At 57.6% G+C, this 19,842-nt stretch overlaps 1 protein-coding gene and 1 long non-coding RNA gene across 3 annotated transcripts; one reads left to right on the top strand and one right to left on the bottom strand.

Moving 5' to 3' along the window:
* Positions 1-1,332: 1,332 nt before the first annotated feature.
* Positions 1,333-8,852, bottom strand: LOC123811092. 2 transcript variants are annotated; one of them, XR_006784352.1, is made up of 4 exons: positions 8,724-8,852; positions 7,949-8,109; positions 3,658-3,786; positions 1,333-2,586 (listed from the first exon to the last, which is right to left on the bottom strand). It is a non-coding gene; the product is annotated as an uncharacterized LOC123811092 (long non-coding RNA). The 2 variants fall into 2 exon arrangements; XR_006784351.1 differs by lacking the exon at positions 8,724-8,852 and having other exon boundaries at positions 7,949-8,344.
* On the top strand, positions 6,971-18,750 carry SIX3 (SIX homeobox 3). Its single transcript, XM_045827027.1, has 3 exons — positions 6,971-7,109; positions 14,676-15,495; positions 17,285-18,750. Exons 1-3 carry the CDS (start codon positions 7,055-7,057, stop codon positions 17,475-17,477), a joined length of 1,068 nt encoding a protein of 355 aa, XP_045682983.1. The 5' UTR covers positions 6,971-7,054; the 3' UTR covers positions 17,478-18,750.
* The last annotated feature ends 1,092 nt before the right edge of the window (positions 18,751-19,842 follow it).

Here is a 19,842-nt window from a genome sequence, read left to right as displayed (position 1 = left end):
CTGCACTGTTTTTGCTTCCAATAAATGGCATTAAGTTGAATAACTAAAAATAGTGGTTCTGGGCCCTCCGGCCCATTCCCACTGTAGAATCTGTTTGCTCAATCAGAAATATCCCCCAAGCTCCCCAGAAGCTTCTAGACAGAAAGAACTATAGTTCCAACAGAAAAAAAATACGTATATACTTTGCCCTTTTTATTTTAATGGCCAAACAATGTAATGCTAGCTAAATAGAAAATCTTGTCTGTTAATAGGTTCCTTTAGTTTGTAATAAATAAGAATGCTAATGACTAAAATTTGTTATTTGGTATGCATTAGCTTTTGTGAGCTTTTCTTTATAGAGTCCTCATTGACATGCAATATGGCAAGCTTCCTTTGAAACATATTTATAAAATAACTACAGTATAATTAAACCAACAAAGCCATCTTTTAAGTAAGCTTAATAGCTCAGTTTTTTTTTCACCTCGGTAAAAATTTATTTTAAAAAGAAAAAATAGTTATGCCTCAATCCCACAGTATATTTTATTCTGTGTATCTAATATTTCCTTGCATCTACAATCTACGCATATCTAATTCTTTTTGACAACTGTGATTATTAATAAAGTGCTCATGAAAGATGCTTCATAGCGTCTTCAACGAGAATAATGTGTTTTTTTTGTTAATGGAAATTGTAACGTATCTTGACAGATACAATATATAAGATATGTTTTTTCTTGATTGTTAATATTGCTGCACCGAATACACAGGAGCAGATCAACAGATATGGCAGGTAATAATCAGAGTGGATGATGTTTTATACAATGTAACTAAAAATATTTTAATAATATAAAAGCAGCAGATAAATAAAAGCTATTATGTTTAATTTTGCTTGCGGCGTACGCACAATTGTGGCTGGCGGTTGCTGCTGTGGCGGGTTTGTTTACGGCGGAGGAAGCTCGGAGCGCAGCCGAAGGGTCCTGCAAGCCGCCCTTTTTCTGCTCGCGGCGCTTCAGCGTCCCAGGGACTCAGAGCCCGGCTGAATGCTAATCCGCAGTACACAGTAGCTCAAGTTCACCAAGTTTTCCTGACTTTTGCAAATCGTTCCTCTCTCTTCTTGCCACCCAGTTTTCCCAGAGGAAAAAACCCCAAAGACTGCAGGAGGCGGGCCGCACCGACTGCGGCAGGCTCGGGCTGCTTCTCCGCCTGCCGGTGCCTCTCTGCCCCAGGAGCCTCGCTCCCTTCTTGCCGACACTCCGTCCTTGCCGCCCAGGGACTGCCGGGCCCCCACCCACCCCCCTCACGGAGAATAAACACAGTTGACATCACTGTTACAATCTTTATTTAAAACTGTTTCCAAGGTTACAAATTACCGTGCCTCGTATGCAACAGGTTCCTCCGAAGCGGTATCATTACAGATTAACTGTAATGTGTAGGATTAGAATAAAAGCATAAGGGATTAGGTAAAAGGGGGAACGCTCCAGAAATAACGCCCGAGCACATCTCGACTTCGAGTCAGCCGGCAGGGGCCGTGCAGTCGCTCGGTGCCCGAGCGCCACGCTGGCCGAGCTCCTCCGCAGCTGGCCCAGGAGCGGTGGGGAGCGGCGGCGCCTACAGGGTCAGCGCGGACGGAGGCTGCGGGACGGAGAGTTCCAGGCGCCGGGAAGGCGAGGGACCAGGAGGCCGCAGGGGCGGAGGGCGCGGGGAGGCCCATGGTCCAGCTGCAGGACACGGTTCTACTGCCATGCGAAGCGCTGGGTATGCAGTGAAGGGACCAGCACGCCCACACGCCTGTCACCGGATCGACCGGAGGCTGCTGACAACGCTGAGACCTGATGGGGCCCCTCACCGTGTCTCCTCTAGCTGCACAGCGCCACCACTCTCCTGCGGGGCAGGGGCCGGCGCCCCTCGAAGGCCGCCCGTCCCCTTCGAAGGCCAGCACTTGGGCCTTCACCGCCCACCGAGGCCCTGCGCCCGATTAGGCCACCTCCCCGGCCAGCTGGCCCCTGCTCCCAAATCCCAGAAGGGGCCCCAGAGCTCCTTCCCCGCTCACTCCGCTTCCTGCGGGGCCAGCGCTCCTGTACCAGCCTGGGCCGGAGGCCTGGAGCCGCTGACGTCGCCCCGAGGGCTGCTTGCGTGTCTGGGCGGAGGGCGCAGGGGTGGAAAAACAAACAAGGCCCGCACGAAGGCCTGGCGTGGGGGCCGGCTGGGGGCTGGAAGGAAGTGCGCCAGGGCGGCCAGAGCGGCGGACAAAGCCGGCTCGGGAGCCCGATCACCCCGCGGTGACCCCAGGCCCACCCCGCTGAGTCGCAGAGCCCCAGGCCTTCTCTTCGGAGCAGGCCGCACCGCTCCGTGGGCGCGCGCCAGGGCTCCGGGTTCCGGCTCTCCTTGGGCCTCGCAGGCCGGCTCCCCGGCGCGCCCCGAAGGCGCGAAGCCTCGCGCTGCCCCCTAAACCAAAAGATCGTGACTGAGGGGCGACTCCACGCAGGTGTCCTCCGTCAGGAAACCGGGTGGCTCTGGGGCGTGCTGGAGCCTCAGCTCTACCAGCAGCCCAGGAGGGGCGGGGCGGGCTCCCAAGTGGACGGACATGGGCGACCAGCATCGCGGCGACTCCTGTTTGGAAGAGAAGTGCCCCGGCTGAGGAGGTGGCGGGAGGGGACTGTTGCAAACAGCTGTTCCTCATACATATTTCATTACACAATCAGATAATGCGTCCCACCACCTTCTCAATTATTCACAGATAAACATTTTCAAGACGTTTTGACATCTGTCTTAGTGCCTGCTATTAATTTAGTAATCACTGTAAGTTAAAAATGTATGGGATTTTTTGCCATCAGCGTAACTCCTCTTGGGGGTGCGGGCCCACCGTTGGGCTGTGGCTGGAAGCCTGGGGCCTCCGGGAGTGAAGACACCTTTGGAGGTGAGACAGCCTCTCCAGCGCATTGGCACTGTTAACGGAAGGGATTACAAAGGTATAACGGGCATCAGGTTATCTTATTTCACTGTTCAAGCCGGTGGTTGTCTCCTCCCCTTTCTCATGCCAGCCCTGGACTCCAGGACACCTTTGCCCAATGCATCGGAAATGGTTAGCCTCTCTCTAGACCGGGAGTTTCTGCTCGGGAAGAGGAGGACAACTCTAGTTGGCTCGTTTGGGGCCAACGGAGAAAGAGAGGATGCGGGAGAGGAACCACGCAATCTCTATCTAAGAAACCTAACAACTATGCAAGAGGTGGTTTTGCCCTGAGCGTTGTGGCTTTGGCAGAGGTGAGGAGGGCACTCAGGAAACGCAGGGTGGAGGGGGAAGTTGCTCCGTTATTGGGGTGATTACTTGGTAAATTATATAAATGTCTAATCACTATTGTACACCTGAAACTAATATAATATTTTATGTGAACCATAATTAAAAATTAAAAATTAGCTCCAGTGTCTGTACTGAGGCATTTGGGGCCACGAGAAAATGAACTGCTTTTCTGCTCGCGTGACAACTGTTGCAAGGAGCTTAGCTATGAATGCACAGTTTTATAAATCAGACAAGCAGAGTTTGAAGAATCTTGTAGAATTAATTGTAAGCACAGTACTAGCAAACGTCTCCAACTCTAAAATGCTGATGGTTATGTGTTATTTAAAAGGCTCTAAATAAACTACCCAAAGAGGGGAGAAACACCCCAAGGTAAAGGAGGTTACCTGTGTGCGCCCTGAGCCTGAGCTCCGAGAACGGAAGGTGCACTTTGGGTTTAGGAGTCGGGTCTCCTTACTCGTTTCTCTCTTTCTGTTGCAGTCTCTCCCCCAGGTGTGTCAGCAGATGGACTCTTACTAAGGAAAAAGAAAACTCAAACCTGAGGAGAGAGAAAAGTCTTGGAAGAAACCACCCTTCCAAGGAAGACTAATTGACTCTAAAGTTAGTTTTCACTCTTTCTTGTTCAGAACAGCTACAAGAACAAATTCTTGCCACGTTTACCAAGAGTTAAGTGTATGGGGTGGGGCACAGTATTTGCCTCCAAAAGGGAAGAAATTCTTCCTACTTTTCACACCCCCTCCATTTCTAGGGTGACTACAAATGCTTGAACTGCCCTGCCTCCTTTCCAGATGATTTGTCTCTTCACAAGACGGGCCTTTCCTCTGCTCCTTGGAAGGTGCTCCTCCAAGTTGCTGGCTCAGAGAGTCCTCTTATTTTTTTATTTTTTATTTTCTTTTCTTTTCTTTCCTTTCCTTTTCCTCTCTCTCTCTCTCTCCCCCCGCCCCCCCCACACTCTTTTTCTCTAAAAGACTTTCTAAACTTACCCTCTCCTTTCAGAGAGAGAGAGAGTTGGGGAGGGAGGTGAAGTGGCAGGGAGGGCTCCACTGCGTCCAGTGTGCCTGCATCTTCTGCTGGAAAACCACAGTGGCCGCTGTCTGGGAGGCTCGCGGAGACTGGGCAGGCAGACTGAAAACCACACACTGAAACTACAACTGAGCATGTGCACTTCCTCGGGCCTTTGGAAATAGCTACTCCCCAGCTTGGTGGGGACAGGGAGCTCTGCCTGGGGTGGGAGAGCAGGGGCTGAGAACTTCTCAATACCTGTCTCTCTCTCACACACACACACACAACAGTTTAATAAAACAAACAATTCAGTTTGCTTCAGACTGTTCTTTTGCAGATTATTTGCTATAAAGGGGATTGGAATGGAAGTAAGGGCAAGAGGGTGTGGAGCTGAGAGCTAAGGTTCTTTCTGATGACTAAATTTAGGTTAAGAGGAGTGAAAGGGCAGAGAATGGGGTCCTCCCCCTTCCTGAACCGTTGGAGCTGAACATCCCCATCAGGATTTAGGAATCTCACAGCATCTGCTCTCCACCCCATTCATTCTCTTTCAGAGCGCAGCCTCCTAGTAATAACAAATAATCCAGGTCAAAATGGATCTTTCCTGGATTGCCTTCTCCTGGGCGTCTCCAGCCCAGCTGAGAGGAAGGTGAAAGGGTCACCTTCCGGGTGGATGAGGTGCTCTTTCTAGTCTCCAGGATTTGACCCGAGATCTTTCCCTCAGTCGGTTCAACAAAGTTTCCCCCTGAGGAGCCAGCATCCCTCTCGCAGGAAGCCCTTGGCCTGGCGGCCTGCATCCTCCTCAGCCCACTCTCCTTGTGTGTGGCTTCCTGTACATCTGCCCCTGTGGCTGGGGTCACTCCTGGGGGCCGCTGCGGCTTTTGTCTGCATCTGGACAACTGGGCGTGCATCCGTGCATTCTAATGATTCTGTCTGTGGACACTTCTTTTCTCCTCTGATTCTGCTGTTAGCATTCTAATCCTCTCATCTGTGTTCATGTAAACTGCATGGACATTCCGTGTGCAGTCAAGGGACAGCTTAAGCCTGAGCTCAGACGCGTGCGACCTCCTGGTCTGCAGGCAGGAGGGGAGATGTGCAAGATGGGCTTTAGGTGAGGTGCGAGGTTAACAGGGCTTCCCGCCCCCAGGGCCCTACAGGCCTGTTACACCTACAACTGCCCAACTTCTTAACCTTGCAGGAGGAGGGAGACCCTGAGATGAGCCTGTGCCTCACTCACATCCGCAAGGAGTCAAAACAGCCTCTGGGACCTCTCCTGGTGGATTTGGGACCAAACAGTCCAGGCCAAATAGAGGGAGAAGTTGAGACATCACCTTGAGGCTGAAGAATGCATCCCTGGCCACCAAATGGCCGCTTGAGCCCCGATAGCCTGGGGAAGGGATAGGGCCCTACTGAAGAAGTCAGGGCGCCTCTGTGGGAGGGGAGTGAGTGCGTGGGGACGAAACTCTCCTCCTCGGATTTCCCTGAGCAGCAGCGTAACTGGGAACTGGGAACAGGCCTGGGCCCGCCCCCTCGGCCTCTCCTCCTGCCCCCACCTGGGTGCATGGAGCTCAGAGAGATGCTGGGCCACCCCCAAGCACCCTGGGGCTACATCATCCCTTACAGCCCTTGGCGTGGCCTTGGGACCTGGGGGGGGGGGGAGGTACCAAGAATGGTGGTCAGGGTTGTCCCGAGTTTTACGGTGTGTCTCTCCACCGAGAGCCACCTTTCCGCCTTCTCTGAGGTCAGTGGGAGCACAGGCCTCTAACGTGCTAGAGTGGGCGTGAGCGTGTGCACAGGCTCGCCAGTGGCTGGAAACGCTTCTTGGAGCGGCCTTGTGAGTTCCTGGAGTCCTGTAGATGTGTTTCCTCAAGAGCATGAGAGAGAAAGATGCGGACTTGGGGCCAACTTCGGGTCAGTGTTTTCGTAAAAGTCCTTCATTCCCACAGAGTGAGGCCACCTCTCCCCCACACAACATGCAGCCTTCCAGGCTCACCAAAGGCCCAAAGCCCAGGGACCCTGGGGCCTGGCAGAGGAGGCCCTTGATGGGCACCCTTGTGTTCTGATCCTAAGCCCAAGCTGCCCAGGTGCCCACTCGGGCTCAAGCTAGAAAACCGACGTGGCAAAGGAGGACTCGAAAAGCTACCTCACACCCATTTCAGGGTGAAGTCCCAGCCTCAGTGCGTGGTACCTACCTACAGCCCTGGCATCTCACTGCTGACCCACCGGGGGATCCAGACTGGTGGTGGCGGGAGAGGGGAGGATGGTGGAGTTGGGTTGGTGCAGGATGGGGGTGGAGATGTAAAAATGGGAAAAAAAAACCAGACTGGGTGGGGATGTGGGGTTGGAACACGGGTGGGGATGGACTTGGGGCAGCCTCCGATATCCACAGCTTTTGGCTTTGGAGAGGTAGGTAGAGCTGTGCGTTACCATCCCCACAGCCCCCCCCCCCACACACACACACAGGAAAATAAAGCTAATGATGTAGTAATTTAGGAGGGGGTAAGGGGCTGGGCGACCGGAGGGAGGGCCGCTGGGGAACTCGTGCCCCAAGAGCGGAGACAAACAGCTGTGGCGGCTCTGTCCGCCGCTCAGGCTTCCCAACAGGTTAGCTAGACGGGGACCCACCCGGCATTTCGCAGGAAGGTGGGGAGGAGTGTGTGCGGGGGGAGGCAGGCTGAGCGAGACGGGGGAGAGCCTCGCACGAGGACAGAGGGTGGGAGGAAGGAAAGAGAGATAGGAGGAAAAACGCACGCCGGCGCGGTTTAAAAGGAGACACACTTCCTAATGAATATTTATCCGCCTCTGCTTCCTGCTCCTGGCTTCCCTTACCTTGCCGCAGGTAAGATCTTCCCCGCGCCCCAGCCCTGGGGGTCCGCATGTCCCCCCCCCCCGCCCCGTCATTCTCCAGGCACGATGGCGGGGCGGAAGGGTTCCTGGAAGCCCGGGAGCGGGGCGCAGGAGAGCGGCTCCACTCGGTTCGGCTTGGGCGCGGTAGCTCGCGACTCCGCACTGCTGCGGACCGCGTGCTTGGGCTACTCCTGTGGGGTGGGTGTGAGTGCGTGTATAAGAGTGTGTGTGTGACAAAGAGGTGTGCGCCCGCGAGCACGCACGCCTGTTTTCCGCGCGCTCCGAGGACATTTTACGACTTTACACTCGGATGCCCCGGATTTCTTGCCTTTGCCTTTCTCTGCTCCCCCGCCTCTTGCGCCTCCACCTCCCCCACCCTACTCCTACCCCAGCTGCTGGGGCGCTCTCCCGTGGGCTACCGTAAAGCGAGTGCGGGTCCCCGGGAGGGTCTCTCATAAAAGAGGGCGTATATTGGGTTATAAACCCCCACAAAGGCCGCCGGGTCAAGGTGCCCGCCGCCCCCTTCCTGTTGGCCACGTTCCTCCGCCTTCCTGCTCACAACTTGGGGTACAGGGCCCACCACAGAGTTAAGAGTGATAGGGACCCGGGTGTACTGGGTGAAGCTTTGCGGGGGTCGCGAGCCAGCGGTCCTGGGCTAAAACTGGGAGCCTGAAGACACCCAGGGTGAGGGCGCCACTCACACGCCCCAAAACTTCTTCCTCCCGCCTTCGCCCGCGGGAGGAGCACAGGGAATTCGGGGCGGCCGGGGGTACTGGGAGGGGAAAGGGAAAGAGGCCGGGGAGGGGCTGACGAATTCTTAAATGGACTTACCGGGCACCTGTTGAGACTCCATTTGGGATCGGTAGGCTCCAGAGCTGTGCGAAGTGGGCACACAAAACCAAAAAAAGACGAAGTTGGAAAAGGGAAATTCTTTCTCTGGCCTTGCCCGGCGTGGCCGGTCAAGCTCGCAGCTCTGCGCTAGGGTCAGGCGGCTGCAGAGCCAAAAGCAACTTTGTCAGGTTCCTGGCCAACCCAGTGTCCCGCTCATCCCGCGCCTTCCCAGCACCGAGACCCGGGACTGTGAGCCCGCGGAGTTGGCGCTCAGGGCCCAGGGGCACAGGCAGTTCTGCTTAACCCGGGCAGGCTTTCTAAGCCCTGTTCAGAAGTCAAAAGCAGCAGCGCCGCCGCCTCTGTGCGGCCTTTCAAGACGCAGTCGCTCCTCATTCTTGTGCCTCGCCCTCTCTGGTCGCCCCGGACAGAGCCCCGGGTGCCGGGCCGCTCCCTTCCCTCTAAATCCCCTTCGGGTCATTGCGCTACCAGCACCAGGCCATGAGCTTCTCCTGCCAGCAGTGTGGTTCTTAAAGAGCCGCACCCCCTACCCCCCGCCCTGCGCTCTCCCCCGACCCCCGCCTCCCACTCTTCTCCTCGGATCTAGCCCCCCACGCCGACGCCCCGACCGTTGCCCGCGGACTCCTAGCCCCCTCCCCTTGCCTCCTCCCCTGAGCAGTTGGTAGGCCTGGCCTTGGGGCCGCAGAGCTGAGTTTCACCCTTTGCCTCAAGTCCCCTTTCTCTCCTACAGCTACACCCCACACTTCCCGGGTCCTACCTTTGCCCTTCCGTGAATCAAGGCCCCAACGTCGCCTTGCCCAGCACACAGATGAGCCCTTACAGATCAGCAGTTTAGGCTTGAATGAGGGTGTCTCTGGGATGGTAAGTGGGGTGAGGCATGCCAGTTGAGCTGGGAAAGAGAGAGAAGAGGTCTCCCTAGACCACATGGACACAGAAGACTCTCCTATTCCAGGGGCCTACCAGGCCTTTTGGCAGAGTGAGGGCTGCCTGGGTGACACTCAGGTCTAGAGGGGGCTGTCCTGCAATGGTGTCCCAAGGTTCACCTGGGCAGCCTGCTGTATGTCTGAGGCATTGTGGGCATTGGGGGGGGGGACTTCTAGAAGGCCCAGAGTGTGGCTATGAGAGTAGCCTGCTTCCTAAGCCCAGTGCATTAATCCCCCAGCCCAAAGTAACTCTTAAAAGCCAAAGAGCTGGGTGAGCAAGGAGGGACCCTGAGTGCCAGCTGCCCAGGGAAAAGGGCATCGAGGACAGAGGGGGCAGAGATTAAAGGAAGTCTGTTTCAGAGGACCGTGGCACAACTCTAACAGGGTTCTTTATATTTCCTGGCCAACCAGTCACCTGCTCCGATGATTAAAGGGGAAATAGTTGGTAGCTCTGGTCCCCCTTCCTTCCAGAGCGATGCAGCTCTTCCTTTCCCTCGGGCCTTTTCTTTAGTCCCAGTCTCACACAGGCAGCCAGCGTGCAGGCCAGGTCCTGCATGGGGCAGCCGCCCCCAAGCATTTCCTCCAGGCTTTCTATCAACTGGAAGCATGATTAACGAGAGCTTTGAGAGAGCATGGCTCTGTCGTGGGGTGGGCAGGGTGCCTTCCCTTCCCCACGGCCACTGGCATCACATTCGACTGGGCCCGTGGGTGGTGAGGGCAGTGAGGGCAGTGAGGGTTTGAGGCTGTGAGAGTGCACATCCCTTCTCAAAGCCAGGCCCTAGCACTCTGATTCTGGCTGTCATAAGGGGATCCCTGCGAAGAAGTATGTGGCCTCTTGGGCAGTGGAGACCAAAGGAACTTGGGGAGTGGGGAGGATGGAAAGCTGTCACTGCCCGGGGGGGGGGGGGGGAAGCTGCCCTCTGCCACGCGAATATTAGGCCAGATGCATCTTTAAGGACCTGAGGTGACTAATTGGTTAGAAACTGGCCATTTGGGGACAGGTTGGCTGTGTACTGCCTGGGCTACAACCTGAGACTGCAAAAATCCAACCCCCTGACCTGTAAGGCCCCCGTCCTCCATGTCTCCCACGTCCTTCTTGGGGCTGGGCCGCGTTTGTGCCCTCTCTCCTGGGCCTGGCAGTGGGAAGTGCAGTGGCCCAAGACGGAGCCAAACTCCTCCCGTTTGAGAATGTGGGAGGCGGAGGGGCCTTCGGCGGGTGGTGGGGCTCATTAGGCAGAGCGGGGTGCCGAGAGGTGCGCGCCGCCAGCCCTGGAGGCCGCCTTTGAGCCGTCGGGGCGGCTTCATTAAGCGGCGCTAACAAGGCATACAAATGCCGGCCCAGCAGCTTTCTTGCAGTGGCGGGGCCTTAGCAGGGCGCCAGGCTAATGAGGGTCACTCAAAAGGGCTGATCAAATATTCAAATTTCACCGCACGCCGGGAACTTTTATGTGCGGAGAAAGTTGAGGCAACTGAGCTGTGTTTACTGTCCCGGGCCACAATTGCTCCGAGCGCCGGTCCCGGGAGGCTAAGGCAGGGGGCGGGGGTGCAGGGAGGGAGCAGTTGTTGTTGTTGTTGTTGTTTTTCAATCAAAGGAAAGTAATCGGGGTCCTTGAAGGGCTGCGCGGCCTCCCCGCCGGAGAGCCGCGCTCCTCCGCGCCCTCTTCCACCGCCAGCGCCTAACGCCTCGGTTTGCAGCTTGCGTGCCGGGAGGCCCAGACCTCAGGACCCTGGGCCAGCTCCCGCCTCCTGTTGTCCAGGGGGCCGGAAGGGGCGTTGCCCCTCACGATGAACTGGCCTGAACGAGCCGAGCGAGCCCGGGTGGGTGCAGCCGCCCCAGACCTCGGATCCTCTGCTCTCAGAGGCGTGCAGACCGCTCGGCTTTCCTGCTGACCCGAACCCAGGAGGGAGTGGGAGTCTCAAGCCCCTCTCCCGTGGGCGGGGTGAACGCTGAGATTGGGGCTGACAATTTGTAAGTAAGGGTCCAGTAGGTCCTGGTAAAGGAAGACGCTCTTGAGCCCAAAAGTCCTTTCTCCTCGAACCACCTGTGCGCTGTCCTTCCTGTCGCCTGGGCCAGAACTGAGCGAGGATGAGAATGACAGTTTCGTGACCTCGGCCTGTACAGGCGCTAAGTCCCAGACCTCGGGGTCTGAGCGGCCAGGCGGCGTGGGCGACCCAGAGGCCGCGCAGGCTGACCTATCCTTTCCGATTTCCCCGCTTTGAGACATCCGGAGTGCAACTGGTTACCCCTACTCGTTACCCCCTCCAGGATTATCCCCCGGCCCTCTCGCAGCCCAGCTCCTCGGGGCACCCGAGCTGCCGGTAAGGTGGCCTGGGCCCCGGAAGCCGAGGTCCTTCTGCTTCTAACCCCTGCCCCAACACGCAGAGCCTGGGAATTTGGGAGGGGAAACTCCGGTGCTCCGCAGCGTCCCCCGCCCGGCGTCCCCGCACACGGGTCGGCACTCCTGGACCGAGACCCTGTGGTGCCTGCGCCCCCAGATCCGCCTGGAGCCAGTCCGGCCTCCGGCGCCGAGGACCGACCGACCCGCCTTCCTCCCCAGATCTTGGGACTTGCAATTTACGGGCTGCGGGCGGCCGCGGTGCTCTGGGCCGGAGCAGAGAGGCGCGGGCGGCCGCGGGACTGCCGGGTGCGCTCCGCGGGCGGCGCGGAGCTGCTCTCGGCGGAGCGGCTCTGACAGTTCGTGCCACCCGTCCGCCCCGCCGCGCCCGGCCCCGTCCCGGATCACAAAGCTGCGCGCCGGGCCGCCTCGCTCCGTCTGGCTTTGCACTCCCGAGCCGCGGCCGCTACCGGAGACGCCGGGGTGCGGCGGGTCGGCGGGCGCCCCGGCCCAGGCTGAGGCAGGGGTGTCGCCCAGCTGAGGATCAGCCCCACTTGCCTCAGTTCTCCTGGAGTGGCGAAGGTGTCCGATCTCAGCGCTCTCGGCGGAGCCCGCGGCACCTGCTCAGCCTCCCTCCGGAGCCGACAGCTCTTCGGCGGGGAGAGGCCGGATCGCCCCCACGCGGAGGCGGGGGTTTCGGGGAGCGGGGAGGGTACTGGCTGGATTCCCCCGCCCGCCCGGCGCCTGGGTCCTCGGCTCCAGGGGTTGCAGTTTCGGGGTCACGAGCTGCTTTGAAAAAGTTGAACACAATATTCGGAAGCCCACCCGTAGGAATTCTCCCCCACACGCGGCACAATACCCACTCCCCTCCCTTTTTCATTCCTTCCTCCCCCGCTTCCTCCTCCTGCCCCTTCCCCCTCCCACCCCTCAGCCTATAATCCTTCCCCTCCTAGAGAAAGGGGACGGAAAGGAAGATGAAGTGTCTGTTTTTGTGTCCCAACCTTAGGGCTCCTTCTGGGCCCGCAGGGAGCGCCCGCCCAGAGCCTCGCAGCTGAGCGGAAAACGACCCACGCCCTGGACAAAGATACATGGAGATCACCCCAAGTGGGGCTTGGCCAAGCTTCCCTTTAGGCGAATATCTGCCTGCCTCAGTCCTCAGGTTTAAAACTGTCGACCCTTGGCTGCCTCGGGCCCAGTGGGCCAGTGTGGGGCCCCCTCGCGCAGTCCGGAGCCTCCCTGCCACGGCGCGGCCTCCAGCGCAGCGTTCACTTCTCCAGCCGGGAGGCCTGGCGCTCTGGGAGTCCGGGCCTCGGGAGGGCCAGAGATGGGGCGGGGGTGTCAGGGCTGGGACACTCACAGCCCCAGTCACGTTAGTTTTCCCATTTAAATTCTCTCTCCCCCTCTCTTCCCTCATTGAGGTCTCCCAAGTGCTGTGGACTCGGCACCTCGCTCCCAGATCTGCATCGGAATGTAGAAAAGATCTTTAAAAAAAAAAAAGTTTTGAATTCCTCAATGATTTTTCTTCTGGAAAGGCAGCTTAGGATAATTATGTCAGCTTTATTGAGGGCAGATTAGTTGAAGTCTGGACGCTGCGTTTCAATACGCGTTGTACACGGGCCGACAATGTGGGCATTGTTGGCTACTGTGTGTGAACTCATTCAAAATATACACTTTTAAACACCAAACTGAGTCCTGTCTAAATATACACAGTGCTCAGAGGAAAGATGCCTCTGACCCCGACAAATCTGCGTAAATCACACTTCATAGTTACAGAAGCCTCACAAAGGGAGGCCCCGCTCGAGATGCTGATTACATCTTCTTAAAAGCGACATACCTTAGAATAAATACTCATTCCCGGTCTGGGGGCTGCAGGACCGGAGGGAGGGAGGGCTCTCTCCATTCTATGGGCATTGGGGGGTCTGTTTTAGGCTTGTGGTGTTACTTTCCTTAGAGAAATTCGACAGTTTATTTTTTTTTCTTTACGAGCAATTTTCAGGCCTAGCCACTTCTTTGTGGCGGTCTGCGAAGTTTGAGTGCCCTTCTGAGGCTGGCAGACAGACCCCGAGCTCCCGTGGGGGGGACAGGGCATGGGAGGCGGGGAGGTTCCCGCCAGCTCCCAGGCTTCTCAGCTTTCGAAGCTCCTTGGTAGCTCGTCGGGGAAGCAGCTGAAGTCTGGGAGGAAACAAAGAGGAGGGTTGCTTTTTAAGATAGAAAGAAGTGTGCTGTTATTTCTCCTGCTATTTTAAAATTCAGGGCAATAGGGGACATCAAGGCGCTTTGACTAGGAGACAGAGTAAAGGGAAGCCAGTTCCAGGGCGGAGGAAGTTGAGGGAAATGTGGCTGATCATCAGGAAGGGGGAGGCCAGAGCGGCTTCCAGCATCCTGGCTTCTGGGCTCCGACTCCCAGGCACCAGATGCCCCCCGAAATCCCGGGGCACAGCAGCCTGCAGGACCAGAGTCAGCTCGGGCAGTGGGTCCCATGATCTCATCTATCTCTCCGTCCTCGCCACTGTTAGCGCTGGCAGAGGCAGAAAGAGGCAGCCGGACTGCACACCGTGTGCAAACCATGTCCCCTCGGCTGCCCCTCCGCCTTTCTCCTCGGGCTGGCCCTCGGCCTTCAAGCCGGACGAGGAGCCTCTCACCTCCCAACAAAATCCGCCCCCCCCCCCACCGTTTAATTGCTCATCTCATTCAATAACTCTATGCCCATCGCTTTTTAAATTTCTGGGTCAACTTCTTTGGGGAAGAGAGAAGGGAACTCAGAGACAACGAGAACAGCAGAGAGAGAGAGAGAACAGAGAAGTGGGGGACGTGGTGAGATTAAGAGTTGAAAACATTAAAAAAAATTCTCCTTCGCCCCCTCTCCCTCTTTTCCCCCTCTCCCGCTCCCCCCAACCCCCACCCACCTACCCACCCCCGACTCCGGCTAAGTGGTAAAACCGTCCTTACGTTCTCGGTATTGATTGGCAGGGCTGACAGTGATTGGCAGTGGTTGCCATGGCAACGCCACAACGACACGCCGCAGACCAATAGAAAAGCGAAACAAAATGTTTCAATGCTGCACTCACTGTGGATTTAGGGGAGATATTATGAGGCTGTTGTCATTAGGGCGATTGCTGTGGAATCGCTGAATCTTGACTCGGCGGTGGTTGGCTCTCGCCCTGCTCCCGCTCTCCCTCTCCCTCTCCGTCTCGGGTGCGCTTTCTGCGCGCGCGCACCGGGCCGCTCTCCTTCCTCCCTCTCTATGTGGCTGCGCGGGTGTGTGTGTGTGTGGATGTGTGCGGGGTGTGGGTGTCCCTTACGCCCTTCCTCCTCCCCCTCCTCCCGCTGCCCCCTCCTTTCCTTCTCCTCCTCCCCCCTCTCCTCTCCCTCCTCCTGGTCCTCGGCGCCCCTCTCCTCCTCTTCCTCCCCTCTCTCTTCCTCTCCCTGAATTTTCTCCTCTCCTCTCAGGTCAGTCCATGGTATTCCGCTCCCCCCTAGACCTCTATTCCTCCCACTTCTTGTTGCCAAACTTCGCCGATTCTCACCACCGCTCCCTACTTCTGGCGAGTAGCGGCGGCGGGACCGGTGCGGGAGGAGGCGGCGGCGGCGGCGGCGCGGGCGGCGGCGGCGGGAACTGTGCGGGAGGCGGCGGTGCTGGCGGAGCAGGCGGCGGCGGCAGCGGCGGCGGCTCCAGGGCCCCCCCGGAAGAGTTGTCCATGTTCCAGCTGCCCACCCTCAACTTCTCGCCGGAGCAGGTGGCCAGCGTCTGCGAGACGCTGGAGGAGACGGGCGACATCGAGCGGCTGGGCCGCTTCCTCTGGTCGCTGCCCGTGGCCCCCGGGGCGTGCGAGGCCATCAACAAGCACGAGTCGATCCTGCGCGCGCGCGCCGTGGTCGCCTTCCACACGGGCAACTTCCGCGACCTCTACCACATCCTGGAGAACCACAAGTTCACCAAGGAGTCTCACGGCAAGCTGCAGGCCATGTGGCTCGAGGCGCACTACCAGGAAGCCGAGAAGCTGCGCGGCCGCCCGCTCGGCCCGGTGGACAAGTACCGCGTGCGCAAGAAGTTCCCGCTGCCGCGCACCATCTGGGACGGCGAGCAGAAGACGCACTGCTTCAAGGAGCGGACTCGGAGCCTGCTGCGGGAATGGTACCTGCAGGACCCCTACCCCAACCCCAGCAAGAAACGAGAACTGGCGCAGGCCACCGGCCTCACTCCCACACAAGTAGGCAACTGGTTTAAGAACCGGAGGCAGCGCGACCGCGCCGCGGCGGCCAAGAACAGGTCAGTGGCGGGGCCCCGCGGCCTGGCTACCGTCTCCGGGACCCGGGAGGGGGAGGAGGGTTGAAATGAAGGCAGGCGGATCAGGGTGCCACGGGCTCCGGAGTTCGAGAGAAGCCGCGACCCCCTGGCCAGTTGCAGAAAGTTTTCGCTTGCCCAGGCGCCCTGAAGACGGGCGGGCTGTGGCTTTACTGGTTGCTTTGCCTGAAAGGGTCTTGCGTCAGGGTGGAGAGTGTATGTGTGAGACCCTGAGCACCCACAGCCCCTGGAACCCGCCCCTGGGAGCGTTAGCCTTGCGCGGCAGCCGCACCGCCTCTTCAGTCCGGTCCCGAGCTCGGGGCTCCTCGGGAGCCTACAGACGGGGAAGGAAGGAAGGAAAGAAAGAGCTCCTTGCCACCGGGTTCTTCTTTCCATGCATTGCACAAACCGGGGGCGTGATCCACAAATGTCAGGGCGAGGAAGCTGAACCCGAATCCCTGCCACAAAGGGAAAATGCTGGCGGCCAGCATGCGGCGGGCCTGCTTCCGAAAGCAGTGCGAGTGGCCTGAGCAGGAGCAGGAGAGCTGGGCCGGCCGTGGAGAGGCCGTGTGTGTCAGCCCTCTTGCCCCGGCCCAGGAGCATCCCCTCGGCCCACTGAATTGGAAAGCGGGCAGGAGCAGTCTCGCTGCCGGCAAGTTGGCCACAGAGTCACAGAGTTGTGCCGAGCTTGACCAGTCCTAAGAGTTGGCGCGGGAAGGAAATAGGGAGAAAAATGACTAGAAGGAATGATGGGGAAAGGAGAAAGAATGAAGAGGGGGAAGGGAATACTAAGTTGGGTGAGAGCCCTGACAAGGAACCTGTTGTCCTTACCCGGCTGGGATGGGTGCTGGGCCTGGCCTACAGCAGGGAGCAGGGCCCCTGAGGCTGACAGCTGTGGGGGCTGGGGGCTGAGTGGGGGTTCCTGGAGTCACTGTGTTCCCCTTTGGGTGGCCCAGGCCTGAGCCTTCAGCCCTCTCACCTGCCTTTCGAGCCAGGTTTTCGCCTGACGAGGGGAGCACCCACGTCCAGGGGAGGCCTCTTTGCAGGGAGAGCTTAGAGACACTAGGCTCATGCAGCCGCCGCTTGGCCCTAGGAAAGGGGCGGCTGGAGACTGTTTTGCCCCCTCTCTCCTTACTTCTCACCCCCCTTTTCTCTCCCTCCTCTTTCCTCACTTTTCTGCTCTCAGCTTCCGTGTTTTCTCTTCCCCCGGTTCCTGCACTCTGTACAGGGAGCCGGAGAGCGAAGCCAGCCAGTCCTCCCCGGGGAGTGGGTTTGGGGAGCTGGGGCAGGAGCGTAGTGGGGACCAGACTGCTCTTGGGGCGGCTGGCTAGGTTCGAACCGTACCGGGGGAGTGGGGAGGGAGAAACACCCTGTCTGTCCCTCCCCAACTGCTGCCCTTTCGGGGCTCTGGGTCCTAGCTGCGCTGGCCCAGGCCTCCCCAGGCGGTCGGCCTCGGGTTCTACCTCCTTTCTGAGGCCGGCCCCTATCTGGGAAGCCTTGGGAAGCTCCAGGGAGTCTCGGGGAGAGCAAATGCGTCAAGACCCAAGCAGGGGAGGTTCTGCGGTGCCAGAGAAGCGGCCTGGTGCTTGAAAGGGGGAATGAGCGCTGAGAGTGGAGTCGGGGGCGAGAGCGAAGGGCGCGGAGTCGGGGAGGCCCAGGAGCAAGGGAAGCGGCGGGCCCTGTTCCCGGCGGCGTGGGCTCCGGGACGTGGCGGGGATGAGACGGGCGGCGCGGCCTCTGTGTCAGGGCAGGCGCCGCTCTCTGTCTCCTGCAGGCTCCAGCACCAGGCCATTGGACCCAGCGGCATGCGCTCGCTGGCCGAGCCCGGCTGCCCCACGCACGGCTCGGCAGAGTCGCCGTCCACGGCGGCCAGCCCCACCACCAGCGTGTCCAGCCTGACGGAGCGCGCGGACACCGGCACCTCCATCCTCTCGGTAACCTCCAGCGACTCGGAATGTGATGTATGATACCCAAGGCCGCCCTCCTCCCGCTCTGTCCCCTCCTCGCCCACTCCTCCTCCTCCTCCTCGACCTCTTCCTCTTCCTCCTCTTCCTCCTCCAGCCCCAGAACAAACCGGTATCAGGACACACGATCATGCACACAACGTACACACACACTCCCACCCCCAGCCAAACATCTATAAAAACCAAGAAAAATAAATTTAACGCAAAACCATCAACAACCCCCAACCACCATCTACCACCACGGCCACCCCAAAGGACCGCGACGCCGACAGACAGCCACAGGCGCTGATGTCGTGGGCGGAAAACGTAAAAGAGGTGACAATTGTATACTTTCTAGGACAAGCACGGCTTCTCCTTTCGGTTCCCACGGACCCGGCACCCCGCCTGCATGACGATTTATTTGTATCTGGGAAAATATTCTCTCTAGTTTAAAACGATTTAAAAAGAGTCGACTATACAAAAACCGACCACCACCACGATGACAAGACAACAAAAGCAGAACAGACAAAAAGAAAAAAAAATGAAACCACCATCCCCTTCGGAATTTGTTTTTAAAAAAACAAAACAAAACAAAAAAAACTCCTGGAGAGGGAAATAGCAAATGTTCCTGGCCTTTTGTTGCTCTCTCTCTCTTCCTCTCTCTCTCTCTCTCTCTCTCTCTCTCTCTCTCTCTCTCTCTCTCTGTTTTTAAGTCCAAGTATTGGTCAAACAAGATGCAATTTTCTGTTTTTTGTTCAGCAGACAATCATTTTCTTCGTAAGCACCTTTTTCTCTCCACTCTGTCACTGCCTGTGTGGGTACTGGTTATAAATGTGGAAAAAGAATAGTTATGACTGTAACAGATTTTTATTTTTATTTCAAAATTTTATATGAATTATGTATATCTTAATGATCGGTCATTTTCCCAGTTTGTAATATATGTGTAGAAATTGCCTGTATATGATATTGCTTTTTCTCCTCTCCCTTTCTTCCCTTCGCTCTTCTCCCTCCTCCTCCCCCCTCCCTGCTCACCTGTCTCTTTCCTTTTGGGGGGTTCCTCGCCCCCTCGGTGTCCCAGGCGTCCACCTGGCAGTTAAGGCGTGCCGGGGGGCTAGGGTAAGATGAGGGACCCTGTTGCTAGCGAAAGCGGAGAGTGAGACCGTAGTATTCTTATGCAAGAGCTATTTCAAGTATTTCATAGCTGCTTTGGAGATATCTCTCACTCCCCGTAGGGCGCTTTCACTGTTATCTTAACTGCGTGTTTATCTATATGTAAAAACTTTCTAAAGCAAATACAGTATTCTCCATTTTCTTATCACTCCTGGAGACTGGTGTTTTTGTCCGCCATGGTGCCAAAGCCCCGAGGTGCTGCGGCCCTCGCCCTTCCACGGCAGCTCTGCCACCGGAGCTGGGGCAGAGTGCTGAGGCTGGGTCTGAGCGCTTTTCCTGGGGAAGGGAGCGGAGAAAATGGGAAGGGGCCCTTTGGAACAGGATGGAAGCCAAATCCTGACCGAAAAGGCAGAGAGGGTGCCGGCTTCTTCAGTGCCAGCTGCCAGGCCTGGGTCCCCAGGCACCGCAGCCTGCCTCGGTCCTTGTGGGTCGCTGGGGGAGTGTTTGGCGTCTTTTGGTTGTTCCTTTTTATTTTTATTTTTAAGGGAAACACACAAGGCCACCACATCCAAGCATCCCCCCTGAGTCTAGCTGACAGGTTTTGCCTTCTTTGCGGTGGGGGGCAGCTATAGCCCGGGTAGGGTGGGGAGGAAGGGCAAGGTGGAAGAAGTTTAAGGAGTGTGGGGTCTCGAATCAGGATGGACCCCCTTCTCCTGGCCAGTATGGGCTTCAGTGTGACGGGATGACTTGCCTTATGGGTCTCGATCCATCCCCCTGAAATTTCTTCCCCTCTTTTGGGATTTACTGGAGTTCCTTGAACCCCAGGACATTTCAGAGTCAACTTACATTTTAACCCAAAAACCAAAAACAGTGACCTCCTTTTGCTAACCAGGTCCTGCTGGCCCCAGGCCTCCCTGGCCCGTGCAGGGTCCCCACAGTCCCCTGTGATGGCGTGGCTGGTGGTACCTCCGCTGCTCCGGGCTGGGCCAGGCCAGCCTGCGCCCTGCAAGGAGCCAAAGAGGTAATTTCAGAAAACTTGCCTTCCCTTGAAAGTCCAGTTTCCCAAGGGAGGAGGATTAGGGGGAAATGTGCCTGATATTTTTGCTCCTGTTTCCAAACTCATTTTGACTTCTGACTTGCTTTTGTCCCGGTCTCTGGCAGCACCATGGGGTCTATGCAGGCCAGGCTGAACAGAGGGGCAGCCAGACCGGAAGGTGCCCTGGGTGTGCAAGCGGGTCCTTGTTCGCCCAGGGCCCTGTTTGCACGAAGCAGAAGGTTC

The sequence above is a fragment of the Phyllostomus hastatus genome, unplaced genomic scaffold, assembly GCF_019186645.2.
Source record: "Phyllostomus hastatus isolate PE091 unplaced genomic scaffold, TTU_PhHast_1.1 phas_scaffold_78, whole genome shotgun sequence".
Taxonomy (NCBI): domain Eukaryota; kingdom Metazoa; phylum Chordata; class Mammalia; order Chiroptera; family Phyllostomidae; genus Phyllostomus; species Phyllostomus hastatus.
The sequence above is the reverse complement of the archived record's forward strand: the minus strand, read 5'-3'. Positions and strand labels throughout refer to the sequence as shown.

What these genes read in the sequence shown, in the direction of transcription:
- SIX3 (XM_045827027.1), top strand. Translation starts at nt 7,055, where the DNA reads ATGAATATTTATCCGCCTCTGCTTCCTGCTCCTGGCTTCCCTTACCTT. An exon ending in CTTCCCTTACCTTGCCGCAG is followed by an intron (nt 7,110 to 14,675) that starts GTAAGATCTTCC and finishes CTCTCCTCTCAG; the next exon opens with GTCAGTCCATGGTATTCCGC. An exon ending in GCCGCGGCGGCCAAGAACAG is followed by an intron (nt 15,496 to 17,284) that starts GTCAGTGGCGGG and finishes TGTCTCCTGCAG; the next exon opens with GCTCCAGCACCAGGCCATTG.